We start from the raw sequence: 26,255 nt of genomic DNA, 5'->3' as shown, positions 1-26,255 counted from the left end.
TTTAATTCTCATCGCCGCATATGCAACTTATTTTCGCTCTGCTGTTTCAATGTGCATTCACTTGGCTGCTTTACACACACGTGCAGCAGAGAAAATTACAGACAGAGATTAGATATAATCAATATAACAACGAACAGGGTTGTCCTTGAGGACTGAATAAATTAGCAAAAAATGTGGACGCAAAGTGGCTGCAAAAGCAGGCAATACATCCATACCCTCCCTGCAGATAAAGCTGTCACATTTATATCAAGTTATAAGTTAAGTCGGTATGATTTCCGTGATTCAGAGAGAATCCCGCTGCAATCGTGAACATGGACATAACAAGGATGTCACGTAAAACGCGCATTTTTGCATGACGCTAATTGTGTTTTTTGAGTCCACATCCTGTTGAGAAAAATAGCGTATGCTGGTTAGGTAGGTTTTGATGCTCATTTTAGCTGGTTTAAGATGGTCCTTAGATGGTTAATGCTGGTCCTAAAGTGGTTTGGTTTTTAAAAACATTTGATAACATTTTAATACATTAATTGTAACAATAATTTTAAAACATTAAAAGTGTAATATAGATTACAGACATAAGGCTTATAGCTTTTTTAACATAAATAAATAAATTACTTTTTTCTTTTTAGAAAGGAGGCTTCAATACTTTCATTAGAATGGTTTCAAGTTTGTTGGAATAAAATATTTGTTCACTCAAAGGGGTCATCGGATGCCCATATTCCACAAGTTGATATGATTCTGTAGCGTCTTAAGGAAAAGTCTATACCATACTTTGGTTAAAATTTCTCAATAGTAGTGTAAAAAACACTCTTCTTACCCTGTCAAAATCAGCCCTTTTTAGATTGAGCTATTTTGTTGCATGTTCCTTTAAATGCTAATGAGCTCTGCCCGCCCCGCCCCTCTCTGCTGTGGGATTATGAGCCGTAATGTTTACTTTAGCCACATTTAGCTGCATTTATCTGTGAAACTTGCCAACAAGCACATTATTAAGAAAGGCCGTTTGTGAAGATGCATAAAAACCTTTATCCTCACTTCTGCTGTGGGTGAAGCTGCATCACGAATGATTCACATGAACATAGACGCATATGTAGATCGGGATCGGCACTTTCCTTTTAAAAACTAAAGTAACGTTGTCCTCTGTGTCTTCAGCGGCTCAGATGTCGGGAGTAAATGACGACTGCTGTTGTTCATTATTACATCCAACAACAGAACACCTCAATCGCTCAATTAGAGTCTTCCTCTGCTCCTGAGTCACACAATGGAGATCAGAGTCGGACTGTTTCAGCTCGGTGAGGGCGGGGCTAAGGTGAGGCGCTCATGTCAATCAACTGTGTTTCGTCACACCCACAAGAAGCTGAGAATGAACTGATTTTAAAAAGGGGATATTACTTTTAAAGATTAAACAAATACCACTGGGTGGATGTTTATCATTGTAGGGTGGTTGTGTTCACAAACTGACAACACACAGTAATGTTCAAACAACATGGAAAAGTTAGTTTTGCACCCGATGACCCCTTTTAATAACCTGTTCTTATTCTTTTAAAAGTCATCATTACTGATAAGAATTATTGTGATATTTTCTGAGACGATTATCATACTGTGAAAATCTCATACATTACAACCTTACTTGCACGCTCACATGCACACTGTCTCTCACACACACACACACACACACACACACACACACACACACACACACACACACACACACACACACACACAACAGCAGATACGTCACCACACACACCGCACCCAGACAAACCACAGTACTGTGTGTGTGCGTAAGTGTGTGTGTGTGTGTGTGTGTGTGTGTGTGTGTGTGTGTGTGTGTGTGTGTGTGTGTTAGTGTGTGAGTGTGTGTGTGTGTGTGTGTGCTTGTGTGTGTGCTACCTGTTCACACATGAGGGCGATGGGGTTGTTGACGCAGCCGTTCACGATCTGAGCTCCGCGTCCCACAGTCACGCCCAGCGACGTATCGTCCCAAACTCGCCCTCCGATTCGCTCCCTGGCCTCCAGAACCACCACCTGTCCACCAATCACAACACACCATATAAAACAGACCGCTGAGCTCTAGATTCTGATTGGACGGCTAATGTATAATAATTATTTGTATTTTTTTATTCAACAGAGACACAAATGTTTACATTTTCAGTTTCACACTCCAACCAGTCTTAAACTGCAATGGCGTTTTCTAATAATCAAAATATCTATTTTCAGACAGATGGAAGGAGCTGGGTTGAGTTTAAATATTAGAAATACACAAACAAGCAAGAGTGGTATAATTCCATCAACATTTGTTTTATTATTCTCCTAAATCATGCAGTTAACGCAGCTGGAGCTACTTCAATCTTCTGTTTGTAAAGTTAAAACATGTGAAGAATGAAAGGTTGAACACCACAGACAGTGTTTTGGAAAAGTAGGTGGAATTTAACTAACTTTATTCATGCAATATGCTACATTATGCTCAACATATTTTGACTTTATTATGAATTACTCTCTTACTTTATTCTCATAATTTTGACTTCATTCTCAAAATATGATCCCTCATGAATTATTCAATGAGGATGTGTTTATTAAAGACTGTTAGAAAAGATTTCCATTTACACAAATCCCATTCTTTTTAACTTATTTATTCATCAAAGAATCCTAAAAAAAGTATCACAGTATTCAAAAGTTTGGGAACAGTGAGACATTTTTTTTTAAATAAGTCTCTTCTGCTCATCAAGACTGCATTTATCAAAAAGATTTAAAAAAAAATGATACTGCAAAATGTTATTATAATATTAAAAAGTTTTTATTTTATTATGCATTAATTTTTTTTTTTCTGTGATGCAAAGCTGAACAAAACAGTAGTATTTAGAAAATTATTACAATTTAGGGTTTCCAAAGATTTTTTTTTACAGAAAAATACAGTAATATCTAGAAATATTATTACAATTTAAAACAACAGCTTTCCTTATTTAATATACTTAGAAATATAATTTATTTTTATGATGCAAATCTTACTGCAGTCTTCAGTGTCACATGATCCTTCATCATTCTTATATACTGATTTATTACTTTTATTATCAATGTTGGAAACAGTTGTGCTGCCAAATATTTTTTTGGAACCTGTGATACCTTTTTAAGATTCTCTGATGAATAACAAGTATAAATATTTCAAAATAATTAGGTTCCAAATATATTAAGCAGCACAACTGTTTCCAGCACTGATAATAAATAAGCGTATTAAAATGATTTCTGAAGGATCATGTGACGCTGAAGACTGCAGTAAGATTTGCATCACAAAAATGAATTATATTTCAAAGTATATTAAAACAGAAAGCTGTTGTTTTAAACTGTAATAATATTTCTAAATATTACTGTATTTTTCTGTAAAAAAAAAAATCCTACTTTGTTGATTCAGAGTGTTTTAATCAGTGTATATAAAGTCAGTGGTTTAAGTGTGTCGAACCTGCATGCCGAAGTTCTGGAGCTGCCGAGCCGCAGCGAGACCCGCGACACCAGCACCGATGACCAGCACCTTCTGTAGACACACGAGAGACGTGTTTATATCATCACATACAGCCACCGCAGTCAGAGTTTGTTAGCATTGAACTGTGTTTTCAGTGTCTCACGTTGTGCTGAGACTCGGGCAGCAGCGGCCATTTGATCTGCAGCGCTCCGGTGTTGATCAGGCCCTTCCGGGTCATGAAGTACAGAACCTTGTCCAGCTCCTGCACACAGCGCACACGCACCAGACCGCGCACGATCACATGAGGAGCACACTTCTGCAGCGTCAACACCTCCTGCACACAAACCAGACACACAGAGAGTCAGAGAGCAATCCTCATGGGTTTACACTCAAACAAGCCCAAACCTGCCCTGAGCCACATCTCCTGCAGACGCTTCAGTGCTGACAGACATGATAATGATGAGAAACTAAACCCACAAACTGCAGAGAACACCTCTTCAACATCCCGATGCACATTAACTATTGGTCACCTTGCAGTCTCGGTTCCAGGACGCCAGAACCAGGTTCCTGAGCGCCAGATACATGGTGGGATCCCTGGAGAACTCTGGGAACTCGTACAGCTCATCCAGCTCCATCATGTCAGGTCGGACACACAAGGCCTTCCCACACTCGTTCGGCTGATAGAAGGGCTGGAAGTAGGGCGAGAGTCCAGGAACTACACACAAATCACACTGCATTAAAACAACTGTTTTATAAAAGTGCTCCGTTTCAATATGCAAATGAGGCATTCTCTTTAAAAAATAACAAAAATTAAGGTCCAGAACAAAAATATCGGTTCATAATTCTTGTGTGATTTTTTTTTGTCATATTAGAGTTTAAGGTTTTTAAAGAAGGGATATTGGATTTCTCCTCTCGTCACTCTATAAATCAGAAAATACTGTCAACTAACACGTTTCATCTCTTTGATCAGAGCTCTAACTTATCCAATGACATCTTCATTTCAAATGAACAAAAAGAGAGAAATATACTAATAAAACTGGCAAAAATAAAGTGTAGCACATGCAAAATATTACTACTGAGGTACTACAAAGTATACTACACTTTTACTAAGTAAAACCATGGATAAGGTTTGTATTTGTCCATACTTTATTTTTTCTTTGTTACTTTGTGAACTGAACGTGAATCAAAAGAGCGTCTTCAGTCATGTTCATAGGACACAATGGATGATTTTGGAAATAAAACATCCAAAACAGGTTGAAGTGTTTATTACATTTTATTTATTTGCATCTGGAGGCAGGGTTCATACAAGGTGCTCAAAGTGCCTGAAGTGAATAAAATCCGTGTGTAACAGTAGATTGGATCTGTGTGGCTCTTAAAGCGGCAACAAATAATATTCCTTCTGCCGTCTCTGTGCTTAATATTAATAAAACGTAAAAACACAACAAAAAAAACTCGTAGTTTTAATAAGAAACAAAGCTTGTTTAACTCTTACAGTGAAGACGCTGTTTTATTTTACATTCAAATAATTGCATTCAATTTCTGTAGTAATGTTAGACTTCTTTAGACTCGCATAAAAGTATTCAGTTTTTCTTTAAAACACAGTTTTTGTTTAATTTGTATCTTTTTTCTCGCTGTACTGCTATCTGTAAATGAATCACTATATAGAGTTGTGGATCCTGTCATAATTGTTTAAATAATCGTGACTACAATATTGACCAAAAGAATCGTGATTATGATTTTTACCAAAATCGAGCAGCACTACTGTAGATTGTTTAAAAATGCAGTGGTTGCCTCTAATTTAAACAGCTTGAAAATAGAGAAAATAAACATCTTGTTCATGTACTCATATTTTCATTCATTTTGTCCCTTGCTTAAGGTGTAAAATAAATATAAAAAAAAATAACTAAACAGAATCAGCCCATTTGCTTATTTTTGTTTACATTTTGCTCATTTTGTCACTAATGCTACCTCTTAAAGTCAGACACTGTTGACAGACTAGTCTTCCTGGCAAAAAAATAAATAATAAATAAATAAGATAATAATGTGAAAGTTTCACAAATTGCGTTCACTAACTAGAAGAACATTAATTTTATGTTTATGTTTTGCACATTTGATCTTAAGGCACTGTGGTCTAACTGTGTTACAAATGATGTTTTTACAATAAGGTTATGTTTACATTTTGTACATTTACTCTCATTTACCATCCTTTTTCACTACTTTTATTTTTAATTTATTTTAGTAAGTTGTTTTAATTTCTAAGGCCAAATCTGCAATCTGTTTTTGTTAATAAACTATACTTTAAAACGTAATTTAATGAACCCTTTCATTTTTGTGGCTTCAGTCATTGTTGGGATACTCTTTTAAAGCTGGCAACAACAACAGCTTATATCGAAATATATATTGTTACCGTTCAATATATACATTTTTGCCATATCGCCCAGCTCTACTGCTGTGTTCATCATTACATCCAACAACAGAACACCTCAATCGCTCAATTAGAGTCTTCCTCTGCTCCTGAGTCACACAATGGAGATCAGAGTCGGACTGTTTCAGCTCGGTGAGGGCGGGGCTAAGCTGAGACGCTCATGTCAATCAACTGATTTAGCAATCATCTGAACGTGAGTCGATGATGAAAGCATTGGTTTGGAGAGTTTTATCCAGTAAAGTTCTGGACTCACCGTGAGGCGGAGCTGCTCGCCGTTGCTCGGGCCGCTGGTTGCCGTGGGCCTGGTTGCTAGGGGAGGCGGACGGGCTCATGCCCACACAGTCGGGGTAATAAGCGGACAGGAACGGACTGGCGGGACTGTCCTTAAACAGCGGCGGCAGGATGAGCATAGAGAGCCACCAGCTGTCCGTCACGCCGGCCACACGCTGATCACAACACACACCACAGCCAATCAGATCACAGCACTGACGAAACACCTACAGATTTGACTAAACTGCATGCTTTTTCACAAACGTGGATGAATAACTGGTTCTAATGGGTGACGGACAGCAAAAAATACACCACTGTAAATGCAAATAATGACATGCAACGAAGCAAATTATCATTTAGAATTATGACAAGAAGAAGAAACGTTTCTTCTGTTTGGTTTCAGGACATGACTTTGACTTTGAAATAATCTGGTGTTTAAATGCTTTACCGTGTCCTCCGGCTGAGAGCAGGCGTCGCTTCCTTCCACCTGCGGAACAAGCACACAGACACAGACACAGACACAGACACAGACACAGACGTGAGACAGCGGCAGACGCTCCGGCAGCAGATCATGAAGCGCTTCTTACCTTGACGCTGTTGAGCTTCATCCCGCAGCGGTACGACGAGGCCAGAGCGGCCGATAACTGCGTCTCTTTACTCAGCTGACGCCATTTACCGCAGTCAGCCTTAGTGCACTGAACCTGAGACACACGACAAAACACATGATCAGCGTCTTCAGTCAGAATGAGCAGAACTCCACTTTGACAGCTGGAAATAACCTCACACTCTTTAACATTAGTTCATGTTCGATTGTTGTCTTCATTGTGAGCTTCTATTAGTTTATAGTGCATTAACACTTTCTAATGTGTTCAGATTCAGGGTTTGATACCAAACTCAGCAAAAATCACACTATGAACACTAAAAACGTTTTTAAAAAAATGTTAATAGCTCTCACACATTACTCATATTTATTTTTGTTAAATGGGGTGATATGCCAAAAATGTCATGGTTAACCCTTATGTTGTTGGGGATGTTTTCGTCCACTGTGGGGTGCTGTTGAGTCTTGATTCGTTGAGTTCTTAATTCCACAACTTTTTCTGTGTTAAAGCAAGTTGAATGATTTTTTCTGACAAATCTTATTTTGACACATATTTTGAGAAAATGCTTTGAAATTTTTCAAAAGCTCAACCATATGCTCTGGGCAAATTTACTACCCTTTTCGTTATGTTTGTGGATGAAAACATCCACTAAATTAAACTGCTGTAAAAATGTATCAGATAAAAAAATATATAGGTTCTGGGAACCTACTGGGAACGTTCAGGGAACGTTCCCGGAACATTCCCAGTAGGTTCCTAGAACGTTCCCCTAACCTAAAGTTACGTAAAGAAAACTTTCCTGGATAACCAATAGGGAACGTTCTGGGAACCAAAAATTGCTAGCTGGGAAAGTAACCTAATTAGTTCCTTTTTTAGGGAGTAACTCAATATTGTAATGCATTACTTTTAACAGCAACTTTCCTCAACATGTTTATATGACAGTATTAGCGAATCAAATGTAAAAGATAGATACCATTCATTTTTAAACAGTTTTTTTTTTTAAAACTGTGATTATTATAAAAGCATTTGAAGTATTTGTGTTGTTGTGAGGCTAGAGTGTTGTCTATGTAGGCGTCTCACCCAGAAGGGCAGCTGCTGGTCGGCCATGAAGGCTTTGAGGCTGGGTTCGCTCTTCCCATTGCCGGTCCAAACACGCTTCCAGGAGGAGAAGGTGTCGTATCCGTCTTTATGACTGCGGGAGAACAGTGAGGTTAGCGGAGCGCAGCGGCAGACGTTAGCCTCAGTATCCAGCAGCACTCACCTCCTGTAGTAATGGTCAAAGCACTCGTTACAGAAGTGTTCGCCGCAGGACAGGTGATACCAGCGCGACGTGTAGCCGTTTCTCGCACACCTGATGAAGACAGCCATCAGCAGTTCAACCTCACTCTTACATACACTCACAGACAACTCCAAACCTAACCTTTACCAAATTATAACCTGGGCCAGTGTGTATAAAACTTCTCAGAAATGCTCATGAGAATAGTCTTAAACTTTGACTTTTGAACTTCCAAAATGCAGCTTAAATGCAGCTTCAAAGGACTCTAAACGATCTCAGCTCAGGAAAGAAGGGTCTCATCTAGCAAAATGTTTGGTTATTTTCTAAAATAAAATTACAATTTATATACTTTTTAATCTCAAACGCTTTTCTTTTGGAGCTAGACAAGATGAGCATTTGAGGTTAAAAAGTATATAAATTGTCAATTTATTTTGAAAATAACTGAATATTTCGATAGATAAGACCCTTGTTCCTCGACTGGGATCGTTTAGAGCTCTGTGAAGCTGCATTTAAGCTGCATTTTGGAAGTTCAAACTCAGGGCACCATAGAAGTCCACTATATGGAGAACAATCCTGAAATGTTTTACTGAAAAAACACAATTTCTTTACGAATGAAGAAAGAAAGACATGGACATCTTGGACAACAAGGGGGTGAGTATCTGTACATTTTCGTTCTGAAAGTGAACTACTCCTTTAAAGCGTCAAAAATTCTTTGTAAACAGTAGGACTTTTATAAAGAAGCTAAAAGCAACTTTCAGTAAAGTCTAAGACTGATTCTTAAAGGTGCCATAGAATGCATTCATACAATAGTTTTAAATAGTTCTCTGATATCTACATAGAAGGTATATGGCATTGGAAAGGGCAACAAATCTCCAGAAACAGTTTTACAGGTCCATTTACAACCCTAGGATTTGTCCCTAGAATGAAATGCTCTGTTATTGCCTTATTTGGAAGCTTGATGAATATTAATGAGCTCTGCTCTGATTGGCTGTTTCACAGAGCGGCTCATCTCAATAGCTGCACATGCATAAAAATATTTAATTAGGAGTTCTAGCCGCTTTTAATATGTGGTTTGTTGAATCTGCCGTTTTGTATCGCCAACATTTTCCTCTCACTGTTGTGATCGCATGTGTTCTGTGTAACGTTATACTGCAGAGACACAAGGACTTACCACACAAGTGAGTGATGCTGTCAGTGATTCTCAAGATCTGTAAATCATTGGCCATCATCAGTGCAGTCGTCTCTGTTTATTTGGGAAGTGATATCCTATGTATTGCAATGTAGCAGGCTAGCGCTAGCATTAAGCTAACCGTGTCCCTTCAGTGGCTCGCCTTGTTTAACTGATGTGCTGAGGTTACTGATGATTGGGCGATGCAAATGTTGGGGGCGGGACTATTAACGATCTCAGGAAAGTTTTGTAACAGTCGGTGTTGTGTTGGAATTGATTGATTTTTGGGTGGTCTTTTGCAAACACCAGATTTATATCAGAAGGAGGAAACGATGGTGTTTGAGACTCACAGTATGTCATGTCCATGTACTGAACTGATATTATTCAGCTATGCCAAAGTAAACACAGTTTTTCCATTCTATGGCACCTTTAAGTGTTAATATGTTGTAAATATATTTAGTGACTTCCTCACCCCTTTTGAGACTTTATTCAAAGCCTAGCAACAAAATTAATTTCTTGAACAAACCTTATATAGATTACAACACTCTCCCACTGATATATCATCCTCATTTAGCGACTGTTTTAGCTACTTTCAATGGAGAGCGTTGGATTTTTCCAGACATGAAAATATCCAGGTCATGTGTCATTAGTAACCCTTTGAAATAATCAATAATTATTTTTTTATTTTTTGGAGGGAAAAGTGTGTGAAAAATTGTTTTATAGTCAGTCACGATTGTGAGCGGTGGGATAATGTGTAACTGAATGAACATATCTCTGCAGACATAAGATGGTTATATATCTTAGCCCAGCTGTTTTAAACAGTTTGATCACATTCTAAGGCTACTATTATGCATAAAAACCCTTCTACAACATTGACAGGAATACTGAGGGAAAAGACAAATATATAATCATCAACGATTTCAAAATTGTTACTTTATTGTAACATATATGATCAAATTGTTATATTAGTGCTAGCAGTATTGCAACATCAATATTGTAACTATATTGTAACATTTGATTTACTGCAATATTTTGTCATTGTAACATTTGAGTGCAATCTTCACTAAAAAAAACTGAATATATATGAAGTTATATTAATACTAGACACCTTAGAGATCATGTGTACAAAAAATCTGTCCTATCTTTATGTTAACATACTTTAGCCTTATGTTTTGGAGCTTTGATGCAGTCATCATCGTCTCATGATGCAAACAGGAAATAAACTGCTCTGGTCATGTGACAATTTGCACTAATCATGTCAAACTGCATATATTTAATTGAGACCCTTTATTTTATCCATAAAACCTCATACATCAGTCAGAAAAGTGTTTAGAGCTTTTAAAATTAAAACCTGTTTTCTCGGTGGAAATAGATGGGTTAAGACAAAAAAAGGTTACTCTGAGTGGCTTTCGACGTACGGCCCCTGATCCCTAAAACCAAGTCTTGACCTTCAAACAGGCCTTTAAAGGGGTCTCAGAAAGTGAGGACCGGCCAAAATGACTCCGATGGTGTAAAACTCAAAGACAGCTGCACAAGTGCAAACACACACCTCTCAGACGCGCTGGCGAAACACACGGGGTACGTCGCCGGACATCCGGATTTCTCACACTTCCTGAACTTCTTCTCCGACTGATCGTCATCTTCTGCAGTCTCTGGCGCTTTCCTTCTGGTCTGCAACACAAACACAGTCTCTCTCTCTCTCTCTCTCATGTGCTGCTGCGCTCTCCTGCTGTGAGTCTCACCTGTGCTGCAGGTGTGCTGCTGGTGCGGCCCCGCCCACTAGAGTCTGACCCGCCCACTGCTGCTGCTGACCGCTTCCTGCCCCGACATCGACCACCGCCTGCTCAACACACACACACACACACACACACACACACACACACACACACACACACACACACACACCATGTGACTGACTGAAGAATTAGAGATGCATTTGGCATTTCAGAAAGTTATGATTTTATTTCTTAGTATCTTATTGAAAACATTTAATTTTAATAGTTAATCCTTTTTTACTTAAACAAGTCTTTATGGTATTGTTTGTCAATTCTGTTATGGACAAATAAGGCAATGTGTAGAAAAATCCCTCATTTCATTGGACAAACAGTGCTTACATTCCTACACTTGAAACATTAATAATAATACCCATGTCTGAACAGAACCGTCCACTTGGAGCATATATTTTTCATCTGAAAATGTATTACAGACAATACCCACTACAAAAAAAGAAATGCTATTGAAATGTTATAGATAAATCAATAATGTTTATAAGACTTTAAACAACAATTGTATTGTTTTTATGTGTAAAAAGGTCTCATCACTGAGAGAAAGTGACATCATTTCCTGTATCTTACATAGTAATGGGAGATAATTCCACTAATTTAAAGGAGAAGTTTGGTGCTGTAACAGTGTTGATGCAAGAGTTACAGACACGTTTATAAGAAAAAAATTTCATATAATTTAATTTAACAAAAACGCTGGGTTTTTTTTCATGCACCTGTTACGTTTGAGATTTTGGGCTTTTTGGTGTTTCATAAAGTGTTTTTTCAGACTAGTGGAAAGAAAACACCCAAAGACACTGTTAAGTGTTTCTTTTATAGCACTTTATCTATTTGTGTCGATAGATTTCAATTACAATACATATTTTTAAAGGCCAAGAGTGTTTTCTCCTACACTGAGCCATAAATCTCCTCTTCAGCAGCACTTACACACACCACACTGAGCATTTGTGTTCCTGACTATATCCTGAAGGGTTTTACAGAGGGATTTGTTCAGATAGAATCGGCTTGATTTTATAGATTTTATTCCCCAAAAATGGATGTATAAACATATATGTTTTCTGTCTGTTCTAGGTTTTTTTTGAATTTTGAAGTCACAATTAAAACAAGAGTTTTGAAACTGACTTCATCCAGTGATTAGATTTTTGTATTAGAAATGTCTGCAATTTAGTGCATATTTCATTAAATAATGGCTCATTTGCATATTTAAACCTAACATTTTAGCAAATTTGTAATACAACAAATGTTTGCAATTATCAATCAACTGAGTAAGTAAGGAGATAACTATTAGTAATTTTAATTAGTGTCTCGCCTTAAATATATTTAATTAAAATATTTCATATATATATATATATATATATATATAAAATGATGTTGTCAAATTGGGTAAAATGACTCTTAAGGGCTTTTATATATAAAATAAATATTATCAAAAGAAAAGTAAAAAAATATATATTTTGATTACACAATGATACATGATTGAAAAAATGCTCTGACTACTTCAGACAACAAGAAATCATTATTTTTAGCTATTTAAGACACTTTTTTGCAGAAATTATTATATTGTTATGCACTGTAACACCTTGTACTTCATAACAAAGAGTAACATTATTACAATAATTTAAGATAGATAGATAGATAGATAGATAGATAGATAGACAGATAGATAGATAGAGACACACAAATACACTATATATACACACATAAACAGCATAAATATATAAACACATGAGCACACACACCATATAACACACATACACTCATAACATACACACATTTACATATAAACACACACACACACACACACACACACACACACACACACACACACACACACACACACAGAGAGACACAGGCAGAAACACACAGAGACACTCTTGAGTCTCATTCACATTAGAACACAAGGCATGATGTGATGAAAAGAGTCTCACCCGAGTCCGCCAGCATTAATAACAGTGTTTCTGCTCAACCAGTGAATATCTGACTCTTTATTCTCTAACTAGACGAATAGTTACTCCTTTGTTCTTTAACGAAACACATTAAATCCAGCATCGTTTATTCTGCCTCATCTGCAGGAAACTCTCGACCTCACTTCCGCTCTTGCGCCTTACAACACAAAATAAAAGTCTCCCAGTCTGGACGGCTTCGCTGTTGTGTGTTATTATCATCTGAATGCAGGACGTGTAGAGCTTTTATGTTTTCATTATTTCAAATGATCGGCGCTGTTTCTCGCGTTAATTAAAAAAATGACATAAGAAGTTCAGCACTGGAAGGCTTCGATAGAGAAGCGAAAGTTTGGCAGTTCCGGAAGCTGCGCGCGTTACCATGGCGACCGCAGCGCGTCCTGATTGAGCCGCTGCTGTTGTTATGATGCGCTGCTGAGATGATCGGACTCGAGCTGTGAGATCAGACATGCTGTCCAGCGCGCCGCACTCCAGCGGCTTCATCCACAAACACGGCCTGAGCGACAGGAAGCTGCAGTCTGAGGTGCGTCAGTGTTTCCGACTGTTTGTCCGTGTTTGTAAGCGCTTGTCTCTGACTGACCGCTGTTTTCCAGGCTGTGAGGTTCAGCGAGCTGTCTCGAGTCCTTCAGCTGCTGCAGGATCCGCTCTCAGTAAGGCTCTGTGTGTATGGCAAGCCGCTTTAACATTAAATGCCGGCACTTTCTATTTTCACGATACTAGTACTTATTATTTAGCGAACCTTACCACTAGTAGTACTTGTTTATTAGCTACTAGTGTTTATTTTTGGGTGCAGGTTCTAGTACTCAATCATTAGATCATAGTTCTTATTTTTAGTATTTACCCAGCAAACACAGAACGTTCACCTAAGGTTCCCAGATGGTTCCCATTTGGTTATTTTTTTGGGAACGTTCCCTGCAGGTTATTTGTAGATTGAACGTTGTTTTTAGTAGTCATAACCATGTAAACTAATTAAACTAATCAACTTTGTAGATGACTCTGATTATTTGAATGCTGAAATGTATATTTTTTATCATGAACAAACTATTTTTGCAGAATTTCATGTCCAAAATAAGCTTTTAATAAAGCAATATAATTCCAATTTTATAGCTAAAAATAAGCCAAGGTTAAGCGTAGTCTGAAAATCATATAATAAACACTTTGTTTCTTTACTGCACCTCTGATCTGTACGCGCTTTCTCCTGTCTTCCACATTAAGCCGAGGACTCACATAATTTAATAATTAACGGTCATTTCATTTTACTGACTAACATTTGTTGACTGATCTCTTTAGTGGATAATTACTTATAATTAATATATATATATACAAGAGTATTATTATTAAATATTATTATTTCGGGGAACCTTCTAGGAACATAAATAGAACATTCCCTATTGATTAGCCAGAAAAGTTTTCTTAACGTAAATAGAGGTTAGGGGAATGTTCTGGTAACGTACTGGGAATGTTCTCAGAACATTGCAGGAATGTTCCCGGAATGTTCCCCTAACCTAAAGATAATAGTATGTAAAAATAAGTAATAATAACATGAAAATACACACTATTATGCTTTAACAATGAAATGTTATGTGTGACCCTGAAGCACAAATCCAGTCTTCAGTAGCACAGGTATATTTGTAGCAATAGCCAACAATACATCGTATGGGTCAAAATGATCCATTTTACTTCTATGCCAAAAATCATTAGGATATTAAGATCATGTTCCATGAAGATATTTTGTATTTTTTTCCTACTGTAAATATATCAAAACTTAATTTTCGATTAGTTTCCACCCTCAGTTTCCAGATTTTCAAATAGTTCTATTTCAACCAAATATTGTCCTATCCTAACAAACCATACATCGATGGAAAGCTTATTTATTCAACTTTCAGATGATGTATAAATCTCAATTTTACAAAATTGACCCTTTTAACTGGTTTTGTGGTCCAGGGTCACAAATAGGCTTGCCATACAGCATTTGTTTAATCTCTCATTCAGTATTAGGCTCATTTTTAACATCTCTCTCTTATTTCCAGTCCTCGTTAAAAGAAAGGCAGATATTCATCTTGAAGAAGGTGGTGAAGCGATGCCAGCGTGGATTTGTATCCTAAAAGTTTCATTTAGGTGACACTGAAAAAATCACGACGACATTAACAATGGTGTTTTAAAAGAACGGGTGATTTCAAAGATAAAGTATAAACGAGAGCATGTTTTAATATGTTTTTATGCTTTATATATTAAAAAAAAGAAGCATAGCTATTTACAACAAAGGCCAATAAATGTTGCTTAAATAAACAGTTATGGGTTTTCTACCTATCTCTGCACTGGATATGGACTGTTTTTCTTTGCTTTTTATCGTATATATTTTCTATAGTCTAAATAAAGTCAAATGAAAAATCATTTCTAGTGATGTCAGTGTCCTCTAGGACAGTGGTTCTCAATCCTGGTCCTGGGGGACCCCTGCTCTGCACATTTTGCATGTCTCCCTTATCTAACACACCTGATTGAGATCATCAGCTCATTAGGAGAGAGATCCATGAACTGAACTAACAAGCTGAAGATCTCAATCAGGTGTGTTAAATAAGAGAGACATGCAAAATGTGCAGAGCAGGGGTCCTCCAGGACCAGGATTGAGAACCACTGCTCTAGGAGACTAAAGTAGTCCCTGCAGTCCCAGTTAACAGCACTACAGTCAGCATTTTCCAGCTTCAGATATAAAGTGATGTTTGGTGTGACGCACCGCATGACGCTCTGTGGGGCTCCGGCTCTCTGTGGAATAATCCTGTGATGATGATGATGATGATGATGATGATGAAGGTGCTCCTTAAAATGCACTTGTCCAGCTTTTGAGGGATCTCGCTGACATATTTAAGATTGTGAACCTTTGTGCCGAGAGAGTGTCCGATCATCCGGAATATGCCAGGATCCTCTGTGATCTACTCCAGATATGCGGGTATGAGATAGCAGCCCATAGTCTTTACAGCAGATTGAATGTGTGTGAAAGTGAACTAATGAAATCATCAATGCTTACTGTCTTTAAGTCTTCCCTTCCTGAAGGAGAAGTCCTCCGATGAGATGAACTACGCCGCTGTGGTGACAGACTGTGTGTCTCAGATGGGTGAGAGCTCCAGTCCAGCTCATAGTAACCACATCTTCAGCAATAGGATTTAGACGTAGAACTGGGGTTCAAGCCCTTAAGGCATTTAAGCATATAGGGGAAATACATTACATGTTATTTAACAAAGCTGTACCGAAATCAATGATTAAAAAGCATTTTGGCAAATTCCAGGTAATTTACCATAAAAATATTATATTTTTTTTACATTTATGACTGTTATACTGCCAGCGGTGGTCCGATTCCCTTGAAACTTTGTAAGCTTGTTTAGAAACACATGTCGCATGTGCAAATGTAATTTGGACAGGCTCCTTTTCTAAACAACATTGTTATAGCTTCCCAAAGGATAAATGTCAGCATTTTTTTTATATAATTATTGACCCAGAGAATTGTACTGCAATGTTTTTTTTCCAGATTGAGCAAAAAAACCTGGGACTAGTTTGCAAAAGTAGGTTTTTTACATCTTCTCAATCATTTAACAAGTGGTTTGACTGACAGCAGTGCTTCTAGAGGCAAAGTTGTCCGGAATGAGGAGTTCTGTCATATGATACGAACATTGCGCATATGTGTGAAAAACCACATAATGTACAATCATTTACGTCCCTTGAAAAACATGATAAACATGGCACTTTGGATCAAGAGAGTGCACAGGGATTTTCATGGCAAACGGTTGCGCAGTTATTGCCATTTTTACGCTTTCCCCTTCTTATAGCGCCACCAAGTGGCCAAACTCCGCTAATTTTGTCCTGTCACTTCAGATTGAGCTCTTATATAAGTGTTCTGAGTTTGGCAGAGATATCTCACTCCGTTTAGGAGTTATAGAGGTTTTCCTAAAAGTGGCCCTGCCCCTTTCGAATGTTTTGGCGTTCCTTTACGACGGTAAGTCAAGAGTTCTGCTTTCTTTGAAAATTATTAATATTTTTATTTTAATATTTTTAAGTTTTTCCCACTTTCTATTCATCTGTGAATCCTGCAAAATAAAATGGTTTTCTTGAAAATATTGCACAGCACAACTTGTTTTCAACAATTAATAATTGTCAGAAATGTTTCTTGAGCAGCAAATCAGCATATGAGAATGATTTCTGAAGGAAAAATAATAATGATCATTTGGTGTTCTTAAACAGACTAAATATTTTTTTTTTTTTTTTTTTTTTTTTTTTGTGGTGACATCAGATTCCAGCTTTGGTTAAATTGAGCATATTCACATATTTCTGAGTGAATTGTGCAGTTTCTGTGCACATGTTCTCCAGCTGGATGAGTGTGTTCTCTCTGTAATGTCGTTATATGGCAGGTTTTCTGATGAGGATCCCGGTTCCGGAGGTCCGACATCAGATCTGTTCGTCTGTGATCGCCTTCTACAGCCGCGACAAACACAAACCCAGCTTTGATGGTGAGAGAGGTGCCTGAGCTCTTCAGACGTGAACAACAGGATTTATCACGTGTGTTAATGTGTGTGTTTCAGGCGTGTGTCCCACTCGTCCAGAATACAGATCTCTGATGGTGGAGCGCAGTGGTCTGGCCGAGACGCTGGTCATGTCTCTGGCTCTGATGGAGGAGCAGCTGCCGGTCAAACTACGTCTCCTTCAGACGCTGCAGATCCTGTCCAGAACATCAGGTGAGCCGTCAGAGCATCTGCTCTCAGTGTGTCTCCGGCTCGACTCTGAACCTGCCCTGTGTTGCTCCGACAGAAGTCAACTGTAATCTGATGCTGAGAGCTCAGGCCGCACAGAAGATCTGTTTCCACATGAGTGAAGGCGATCCGTCCGGACAGCTTCTCTTCAGGTCCTCCGAGATCCTGTGGAACCTGCTGGAGAACGGCTCTCGAGAGGAGGTGACCACGCAGCTCAGCAACACCGACTGCATCGCGTGAGTCAAACGCTCTTCAGATCCAGAGGATCACGTGACTACAGATTCCTACCAAACTACTTGATTTGCTCAAGCAAAAGCCTTGAGTTCATGTATAAACCCCCCTCAATCTGAAGAACAGGGGAAATAATCAGTAGAAATATAGCTGCAAGCAGCGATTACCAGGGTTCAAGTGCTTTAAAGGGGTCATCGGATTCCCATTTTCCACAAGTTGATATGATTCTTTAGGGTCTTAATGAAAAGTCTATAACATACTTTGGTTAAAATTTCTCAAGGGTTGTGTAAGAGTAGTTTTACCTTGTCAAACTTTTCAGAGCGAGCTATTATGTTGCATGTTCCTTTAAATGCAAATGAGCTCTGCTCACCCCGCCCCTCTTTGCCGTGGGATTATGAGCCGTAATGTTTACTTTAGCTGCGTTTAGCTGCGAAAATTGTTAACTAGTACATTATTAAGAAAGGCTGTTTGTAAAGATGCGTAAAAACCCTTAAGGCCGGGACACACCAAGCTGACGATCGGCTGTCTGGCCTCGCACGTCGGTTCAGTGTGTTCCGCACGTCGGGCTCGCGTCGGCCAAAGTTTGCCCGATTCGACATGTTGAATCGGCGTCGGGCTTGTCGGGGCCGTCTGGGAAAGAGAACGCTCTGATTGGCTGTTCAGACATCGAATCAGAGCGCGTGGAGGACTTGAACGTGAAGTGATGTAACAAGCAAAGGAAGGAGTCAAGAGGGAACCGGCTCGCTGTCATCATTTCGCAATTCGATACCAACAATGGTTGAAAACTGAATCTCTCTGTGGTGAGCGACGGAGTAAATGTGTCGGAAATGCTGATTTGTTTGCACAGGCAACGCTATTTCTGGGTTCTCTTCTTGGAATGAAAATACAGACTACTGCCATCTGCAGGTACGCAACAGTATATCTCCTCACGCATGCGCAGAAAGCACCTTCTCGTTTGCAGTCGGGTTTCGTCAGTTCAGTGTGTTCGAGCTCAGTTTAATTGCCCAGACGCCCGCAGACGCAGCAGACTAGAGGCGACAAGACGGTCAGCTTTCGTCAGCGCTAGTTGGTTGGCGTCGGGTTGGTGTGTCCCGGCCTTTATCCTCACTTCTGCTGTGGATGAAGCTGCATCAGGAACGATTCACACGAACATAGAGCATATGTAGATCGGGATCGGTGCTTTCCTTTTAAAAAAGAAAAGTAACGTTTTCCTCTGCGTCTTCAGAGGCTCAGATGTCGGTAGTAAATGACGACTGCTGTGTTCATGATTACATCCAACAACAGAACACCTCAATCACTCAATTAGAGTCTTCCTCTGCTCCTGAGTCACACAATGGAGATCAGACCAGCTTAAAACATCGCATGCTTGTTTAGAATCACCTGCGGCATGAGCTCAGCAGGATTTGTGAAGTTGTGAGTTGTCCTTTAGGTTTTATAGAATTTTGGATGAATTGAGAATTCAGGCCCCTTTCTAAACAACCCCGTTAGCTTCCTAAAGGGTAAATTTCACATTTGTTTTATAATTATTGGCCGAGAGAGTCCAGAGAATTGTACTGCAGTGTTTCTTTCTCGACTGAGCGAAAAATCCAGGACTAGTTCACAAAAGTATTTTTTTACATCTCAATCATTTAACAAAGGCTTCTAGAGGCAAAGTTGTCCTCAATGAGGAGTTCTGTCATATAATACGAATATCTTGTGTATGTGCGAAAAACCACTTAACATACAATTGTTTACGCCCTTGAAAAACGCGATATCACCCCAGTGGCTGATTTCTTTCAAATTTTCCTAATTTCTTTGGGGCCGTGAGTCAAACAGGTCCACAGAGTTTCATTCCAATTGTCTTTCATTAAGCATGTCTAATAGGTGCTCAAAATTCATTGGCCAATGGCGGCTATGTTTTTTTGAGATACGCAAATGTCCTTATAAACACTTGTGGACCATGACCGTGCACAGCGTTTTTCATGTTGATATAATAAACGGTTGCGCAGTTAGCCATTTTTACGTTTCCGCTTTTATAGCGCCACCAAGTGGCCAAGCTTTGCGATTGGTGTCCTGCGACCTCAGATTGAGCTCTTACATAATTGTTCTGAGTTTGGTGGAGATACCTCATTCCGTTCAGAAGTTCTAGGTGTTTTACTAAAAATGGCCCTGCCCCTTTTGAGGCGTCCCTTTGCGACGGTGAGTCGAACGTTCGCCCTTTTTTAAAATATTTTGGATATTCACTCTCCAGAGAATCTTCCTGCACTGGTTTGGTTCTGATCGGCCGTAAAAACCAAGGACTAGTTAGCAAAAGTAGGTTTTTCAGAAAACGCAAAATACCCAAAAATTTGGGCGTGAGCCAAGGATTCCAGCGACATAAGACACTTGGGTCAGGGTTAGATTGGTTGAGATGTCTAACTCATGCCATGGCTCTCTCTGTGTATCAGATCTCTGAAGGACGCGTTTCTCCATCTGCTTCTGAACGGTTTCCGTCATTATGACCGTCAGCTGAGGAACGATCTGCTGGTGCTGCTGTCTCTGATTGCCGAGAATCCCGGCGCTCCTCTGATCGTGAGTCTCTCTCTCTCTTCATCTTCATCTTCATCATCATCATCATCATCTCTCATCATGTCATCTGTGTGTTTCAGGAGAGCGGCTTCGTCAAGAATCTCACGCTGTTCGTCACGTTTCCAGAGCGTAAGTATTGCTGATTTATGGAGTGTTTGTGACACTGACCTGAACTTCTCTTACACACCTGTGTTTCTCAGTGAAGAGCCACAATCCTCTGGTGCGAAACCTCAAGCTGTCCTTCAACCACGAGGATTTTGAGATGAAGAAGCTCCTGCTGAACATCATCGTCGTTCTGTCCAAAGATCTGGCCGCGCTGCAGGTGAGACGAAAAATATATTTAGTTTTAACAGTATGATATATAACATTAGAATACTTTCTTTCCCCTGTAATACATTTTGAGTCAAAAATATTTGTGCAGTAAGGTTTTTAATGTTTTTAAAGAAGTCTCTTCTGCTCACCAAGCCTGCATTTATTTGATCTGGAGTGAATTTTCAAATAATTTTACTATTTAAAATAACTGCTTACTATTTGAAAATATTTTAAAATGTAATTTATTCCTGTGATCAAATCTGAATTTTCAGCATCATTACTCCAGTCTTCAGTGTCACATGATCCTTCAGAAATTATAATATACTGATTTGCTGCTCAAGAAACATTTATTATTATTGTGTTGAAAATATAGTGTCATTTTTTTCTTTTTTCTTTTTTTTTGATGAATAAAAGTCTTTTGTAATATTATAAATGTCTTTATCATCACTTTTGATCAATATAAAGCATCCTTGCTAAATAAAAGTATTAATTTCTATAATTTCTTTCCCCCCCCAAAAAAATCCTGACTCTAAATTTTCGAGTGGTATAGTGTATAATGTTATAAAAGCTTTTTATTTCAGATAAGTGTTGATCTTTGGATCTTTCTATTCATCAAAGAATCCTGAAAAAAAAACTGTTTTAAATATTGATGATAATAATAATAATAATAATAATAAAATAATTATAATAATAAATATTTCTTGAGCAGCAAATCAGTATATTAGAATGATTTCTGAAGGATCATGTGACACTGAAGACTGCAGTAATGATGTTGAAAATTCAGCTTTGATCACAGGAATAAATTACATTTTAAAATATATTCACATAGAAAACAGTTATTACTTTTTTTCTGCATTTTGCATCAAAAAAATGCAGTCTTGGTGAGCAGAAGAGAATTCTTTAAAAAAAAGCTTTTGACTGGTAGTGTATATTTTAAGGGAAAGAAAATATTATATTATATTATTATATACATTCACACAAAACATAGTATAGACAACAAATGAAGATTTTCATCGAATGTACCATATGTGAATGTATTTTCTTGGATTGAAACATAAGAAGGGCAAAATATGCTTTTTAAATGCTTTCAGAATTATAGTATATATACAAATAAATTGTCAAAAATATACAAAGAAATGGCCAAAATATATATGTGACCCTGGACCAGAAAACCAGTCATAAGGGTTGTTTTAAATAAGCTTTCCATTGATGTCTGGTTTGTTAGAATAGGACAATATTTGGCTGAGATACAACTATTGGAAAATCTGTAATCTGAGGGTGGGAAAAAATCTAAATATTGAGAAAATCGCCTTTAAAGTTGTCCAAATGAAGTTCTTAGCAATGCATATCACTAATCAAACATTAAGTTTTGATATATTTACGGTAGGAAATTTACTAAATATCTTTATGGAACATGATCTTAATATCCTTATGATTTTTGGCATAAAAGAAAAATGGATCATTTTGAAGTGTGTTTAGTTATACGCTACAGTTAAAATGTGAATATGTGTGTACCGTGGAAGCACACAGAGTGTTGTCAGTGAGTTCTTCCGTCAGCGATGAGAGGAGTGTGATGCTGTCTGTGTCTGTCAGGTGTTTAAAGAGGGCCGTGTGATGCTGGCTCTGATGCTGCTGATTAAGCCCAGCTCGTCTGCGGTGCGGAGCGGGAGGCGCAGCTGGACGTCTGTCCAACAGGAGGAGCTGCAGCTGCAGGCTCTGTCCGCTCTGAGCACACTCGCTCCCGTCATGCTGGACGACTACATGACCTGTCAGGCCAACACCTGCCTGCTGCTGCTGCTCGACTGGTGCCTGCAGGACGGTACGCCTCACACTAAATTAGACAGATTCATTGGAAACAATCACTGTTGATGAATCAGACGTCAGGTGTTCTTAAAGTAGAAGAGCTGATCTTCTCACCTGTCTGTCAGACTCCTCCGGTGGGCGGGGTCACGGTTTCCACGGCAGCGGTGGGCGTGGCGGGAAGAAGGCTCAGATGCGCTACTGTGTGCGTGTGCTCAGATCCGCGGTGTCTGTGGAGAACGAGCCGCTCCAGCAGGATCTGTGTGATCAGGGGGCCATCGGACAGCTCTTGGGTGAGTCTCCTTCAGCATCTTCCTCAGGGCTCTAGGCTTACTTTTTTTCCCCCTCTTAACTCAAAGGGGTCATCGGATGCCCATTTTCCACAAGTTGATATCATTCTTTAGGGTCTTAATGAAAAGTCTCTAATATTCTTTGGTTAAAAATTATCAATAGTAGTGTAAAAAAACACCCTTTTACCTTGTCAAAATCAGCTCTGCAAAATATCAGCTCATTTTAAGACATGGCCCCTTTAAATGCCATGAGCTCTGCTCGCCCCTCCCTGGGATTATGTTGACTTTAGCCGCATTTAGCCACGTTTATCGGTGAAACTTGCCAGCAAGTACATTATTAAGAAAGGCCATTTGCAAAGATGCATCAGGAATGATTCACACGAACATAGATGCATATGTAGATCAGGATCGGCGCTTTCCATTTAAAAGTGAAAGTAACGTTTTCATCTGCGTCTTCAGCGGCTCAGATGTCGGGAGTAAATGACGACTGCTATGTTCATTATTACATCCAACAACAGAACACCTCAATCGCTCAATTAGAGTCTTCCTCTGCTCCTGAGTCACACAATGGAGATCAGAGTCGGACTGTTTCAGCTCGGTGAGGGCGGGGCTAAGGTGAGACGCTCATGTCAATCAACTGTGTTTCGTCACACCCACAAGAAGCTGAGAATGAGCTGATTTTAAAAAGGGGATATTAATTTTAAAGATTAAACAAATACCACTGGGTGGATATTTATCATTGTAGGGTGGTTGTGCTCACAAACTGCCAACACACATTAATGTTCAAACAACATGGAAAAGTCAGTTTTGCATCCGATGACCCCTTTAAAAAATTTGGGAGCACGGTCAAAAATTTCAGGAGCACCTTCTAATCATTAATCAGAAAATCTGATCAAAATTTGCCTTTCTATTATGAGCTGATATTTGACTCCTTAAAGTGATTTACATGGGAATTTTGTTTTTTACCTTTGCAATGGCATTTTTCCAACTTTATTAAAAGTATGTCATCTTTTATGTCAAATGTTTTAAAGAATAAGGACAAGTAGAATAAGAACAAGTTGCCAATCAAATGAAATCAGTTTTAACTAAATGACTCTGGTGATCACAAAAGTGTCTTTTAGGTGTATTTTTATGTTTATTGATGTTCATGGTGACATGAGTGCATGAATGAGATTTTTATTAGGCAACAACAACAAAACTAGACAAAAAGTTTTCATCAAGACAAACTTTAAGTTGGCTTGAGAAAGCTGGACCTGAAAGTTTGAAAAAGTTCAAAAAGTTTTAAGTTTGATGGTTTTCAGTCTAAAATAGTTTGAAGTTAAAGGATAAATAGATAGAATGTTGTTAACATGTTACTAACATGATTAACAAGTTACAAGCATGTTGTTATAATGCTTAGCAAGTTACTAGCATGATGTTAAAATGCTTAACAATTACTAGCATGTTGTTAGTATGTTTTTAGCATGATTAGCAAGTTGATAGCATGAACCTAGCTTCATTAACAAGTTGCTAGCATGGTTCTAGCATGATTAACAAGTTGCTAACATGATTCTAGCTTGATTAGCAAGTTGCTAGCATGATTCTAGCTTGATTAGCAAGTTGCTAGCATGATTCTAGCATGATTAGCAAGTTGCTAGCATGATCTTAGCTTGATGAACAAGTTGCTAGCACGATTCTAACACGATTAACAAGATGCTAGCATGATTAGCAAGTTGCTAGCATGATCCTAGCTTGATTAACAAGTTGCTAGCATGATTCTAGCTTGATTAACAAGTTGCTAGCATGGTTCTAGCACGATTAGCAAGTTGCTAGCATGGTCTTAGCTTGATGAACAAGTTGCTAGCATGATTCTAACACGATTAACAAGATGCTAGCATGATTCTAGCATGATTAGCAAGTTGCTAGCATGATCCTAGCTTGATTAACAAGTTGCTAACATGATTCTAGCTTGATTAACAATTTGCTAGCATGGTTCTAGCATGATTAACAAGTTGCTAACATGATTCTAGCTTGATTAGCAAGTTGCTAGCATGATTCTAACATGATTAGCAAGTTGCTAGCATGGTCTTAGCTTGATGAACAAGTTGCTAGCATGATTCTAGCATGATTAGCAAGTTGCTAGCATGATCCTAGCTTGATTAACAAGTTGCTAGCATGATTCTAGCTTGATTAACAAGTTGCTAGCATGATCCTAGCTTGATTAACAAGTTGCTAGCATGATTCTAGCATGATTAGCAAGTTGCTAGCATGATCCTAGCTTGATTAACAAGTTGCTAGCATGATTCTAGCTTGATTAACAAGTTGCTAGCATGATCCTAGCTTGATTAACAAGTTGCTAGCATGATCCTAGCTTGATTAACAAGTTGCTAATATGGTTCTAGCATGATTAACAAGTTGCTAGCATGATCCTAGCTTGATTAACAAGTTGCTAGCATGATCCTAGCTTGATTAACAAGTTGCTAGAATGATTCCAAATGAACTATTAACTTCTTGTTTATTGAACTGTTGTATTAAATCAATATCATAAACTCCCTCAATAATCAATAAAAGCAGTCACTCTTAGTTCATCGCAAACTCACAGAGTTCCATTATAATTAACTGTGCTCTCTCCACTCTTATTTACATTCTCTACACTTTGTTTCTGAAAGGATTGGTGAGATATGTTTGTGATGCATTACTTAACGCTGCACAAACTGCTGCTCCTGAATAACTGTTGATAGTCGTATGCAGTAGTGTTCAGTCAGCAGCGTGAGTGTAGTGGTCTCAGTGTAGTAGTATCTCAGTGTAGTAGTCTCAGTGTAGTAGTATCTCAGTGTAGTAGTCTCAGTGTAGTGGTTTTAGTGTAGTGGTCTCTCAGTGTAGTAGTATCTCAGTGTAGTGGTCTCAGTGTAGTGGTCTCTCAGTGTAGTAGTATCTCAGTGTAGTGGTCTCAGTGTAGTAGTATCTCAGTGTAGTGGTCTCAGTGTAGTAGTCTCAGTGTAGTGGTCTTAGTGTAGTAGTATCTCAGTGTAGTGGTCTCAGTGTAGTATTATCTCAGTGTAGTGGTCTCAGTGTAGTAGTCTCAGTGTAGTGGTCTCTCAGTGTAGTGGTCTCAGTGTAGTGGTCTCTCAGTGTAGTAGTATCTCAGTGTAGTGGTCTTAGTGTAGTAGTATCTCAGTGTAGTGGTCTCAGTGTAGTAGTATCTCAGTGTAGTAGTATCTCAGTGTAGTGGTCTCTCAGTGTAGTGGTCTCTCAGTGTAGTAGTATTTCAGTGTAGTGGTCTCTCAGTGTAGTAGTATCTCAGTGTAGTGGTCTCTCAGTGTAGTAGTATCTCAGTGTAGTAGTATCTCAGTGTAGTATTATCTCAGTGTAGTAGTTTCAGTGTAGTGGTCTCAGTGTAGTGGTCTCAGTGTAGTGGTCTCAGTGTAG

At 38.5% G+C, this 26,255-nt stretch overlaps 2 protein-coding genes across 2 annotated transcripts in view; one reads left to right on the top strand and one right to left on the bottom strand.

Annotated features, from left to right (window-relative positions):
* Positions 1 to 13,434, bottom strand: part of kdm1b (lysine demethylase 1B) — a 21,678-nt gene extending 8,244 nt beyond the window's left edge. Inside the window, exons 1-12 of the mRNA XM_073822057.1 lie at positions 12,896 to 13,434; positions 10,929 to 11,026; positions 10,736 to 10,857; positions 8,004 to 8,093; positions 7,823 to 7,934; positions 6,734 to 6,847; positions 6,595 to 6,633; positions 6,130 to 6,322; positions 3,982 to 4,166; positions 3,615 to 3,785; positions 3,452 to 3,523; positions 1,888 to 2,022 (exon numbers count right to left, since the gene is read on the bottom strand). Of these exons, the coding sequence (XP_073678158.1) occupies positions 1,888 to 2,022; positions 3,452 to 3,523; positions 3,615 to 3,785; positions 3,982 to 4,166; positions 6,130 to 6,322; positions 6,595 to 6,633; positions 6,734 to 6,847; positions 7,823 to 7,934; positions 8,004 to 8,093; positions 10,736 to 10,857; positions 10,929 to 11,026; positions 12,896 to 12,911 (1,347 nt within the window). The 5' untranslated portion in view covers positions 12,912 to 13,434. The remainder of the gene's footprint in view (positions 1 to 1,887; positions 2,023 to 3,451; positions 3,524 to 3,614; positions 3,786 to 3,981; positions 4,167 to 6,129; positions 6,323 to 6,594; positions 6,634 to 6,733; positions 6,848 to 7,822; positions 7,935 to 8,003; positions 8,094 to 10,735; positions 10,858 to 10,928; positions 11,027 to 12,895) is intronic.
* LOC141289434 (cilia- and flagella-associated protein 69-like) overlaps positions 13,377 to 26,255 on the top strand; it is a 29,389-nt gene continuing 16,510 nt past the window's right edge. The window contains exons 1-13 of the mRNA XM_073821530.1: positions 13,377 to 13,451; positions 13,522 to 13,578; positions 14,959 to 15,024; positions 15,766 to 15,875; positions 15,964 to 16,040; positions 17,329 to 17,427; positions 17,500 to 17,652; positions 17,726 to 17,903; positions 20,325 to 20,448; positions 20,526 to 20,574; positions 20,646 to 20,767; positions 22,351 to 22,576; positions 22,686 to 22,850. Coding sequence (XP_073677631.1) covers positions 13,377 to 13,451; positions 13,522 to 13,578; positions 14,959 to 15,024; positions 15,766 to 15,875; positions 15,964 to 16,040; positions 17,329 to 17,427; positions 17,500 to 17,652; positions 17,726 to 17,903; positions 20,325 to 20,448; positions 20,526 to 20,574; positions 20,646 to 20,767; positions 22,351 to 22,576; positions 22,686 to 22,850 — 1,501 coding nt within the window. The remainder of the gene's footprint in view (positions 13,452 to 13,521; positions 13,579 to 14,958; positions 15,025 to 15,765; positions 15,876 to 15,963; positions 16,041 to 17,328; positions 17,428 to 17,499; positions 17,653 to 17,725; positions 17,904 to 20,324; positions 20,449 to 20,525; positions 20,575 to 20,645; positions 20,768 to 22,350; positions 22,577 to 22,685; positions 22,851 to 26,255) is intronic.

Source organism: Garra rufa, chromosome 17, assembly GCF_049309525.1.
Source record: "Garra rufa chromosome 17, GarRuf1.0, whole genome shotgun sequence".
NCBI lineage: Eukaryota > Metazoa > Chordata > Actinopteri > Cypriniformes > Cyprinidae > Garra > Garra rufa.
The sequence above is the reverse complement of the archived record's forward strand: the minus strand, read 5'-3'. Positions and strand labels throughout refer to the sequence as shown.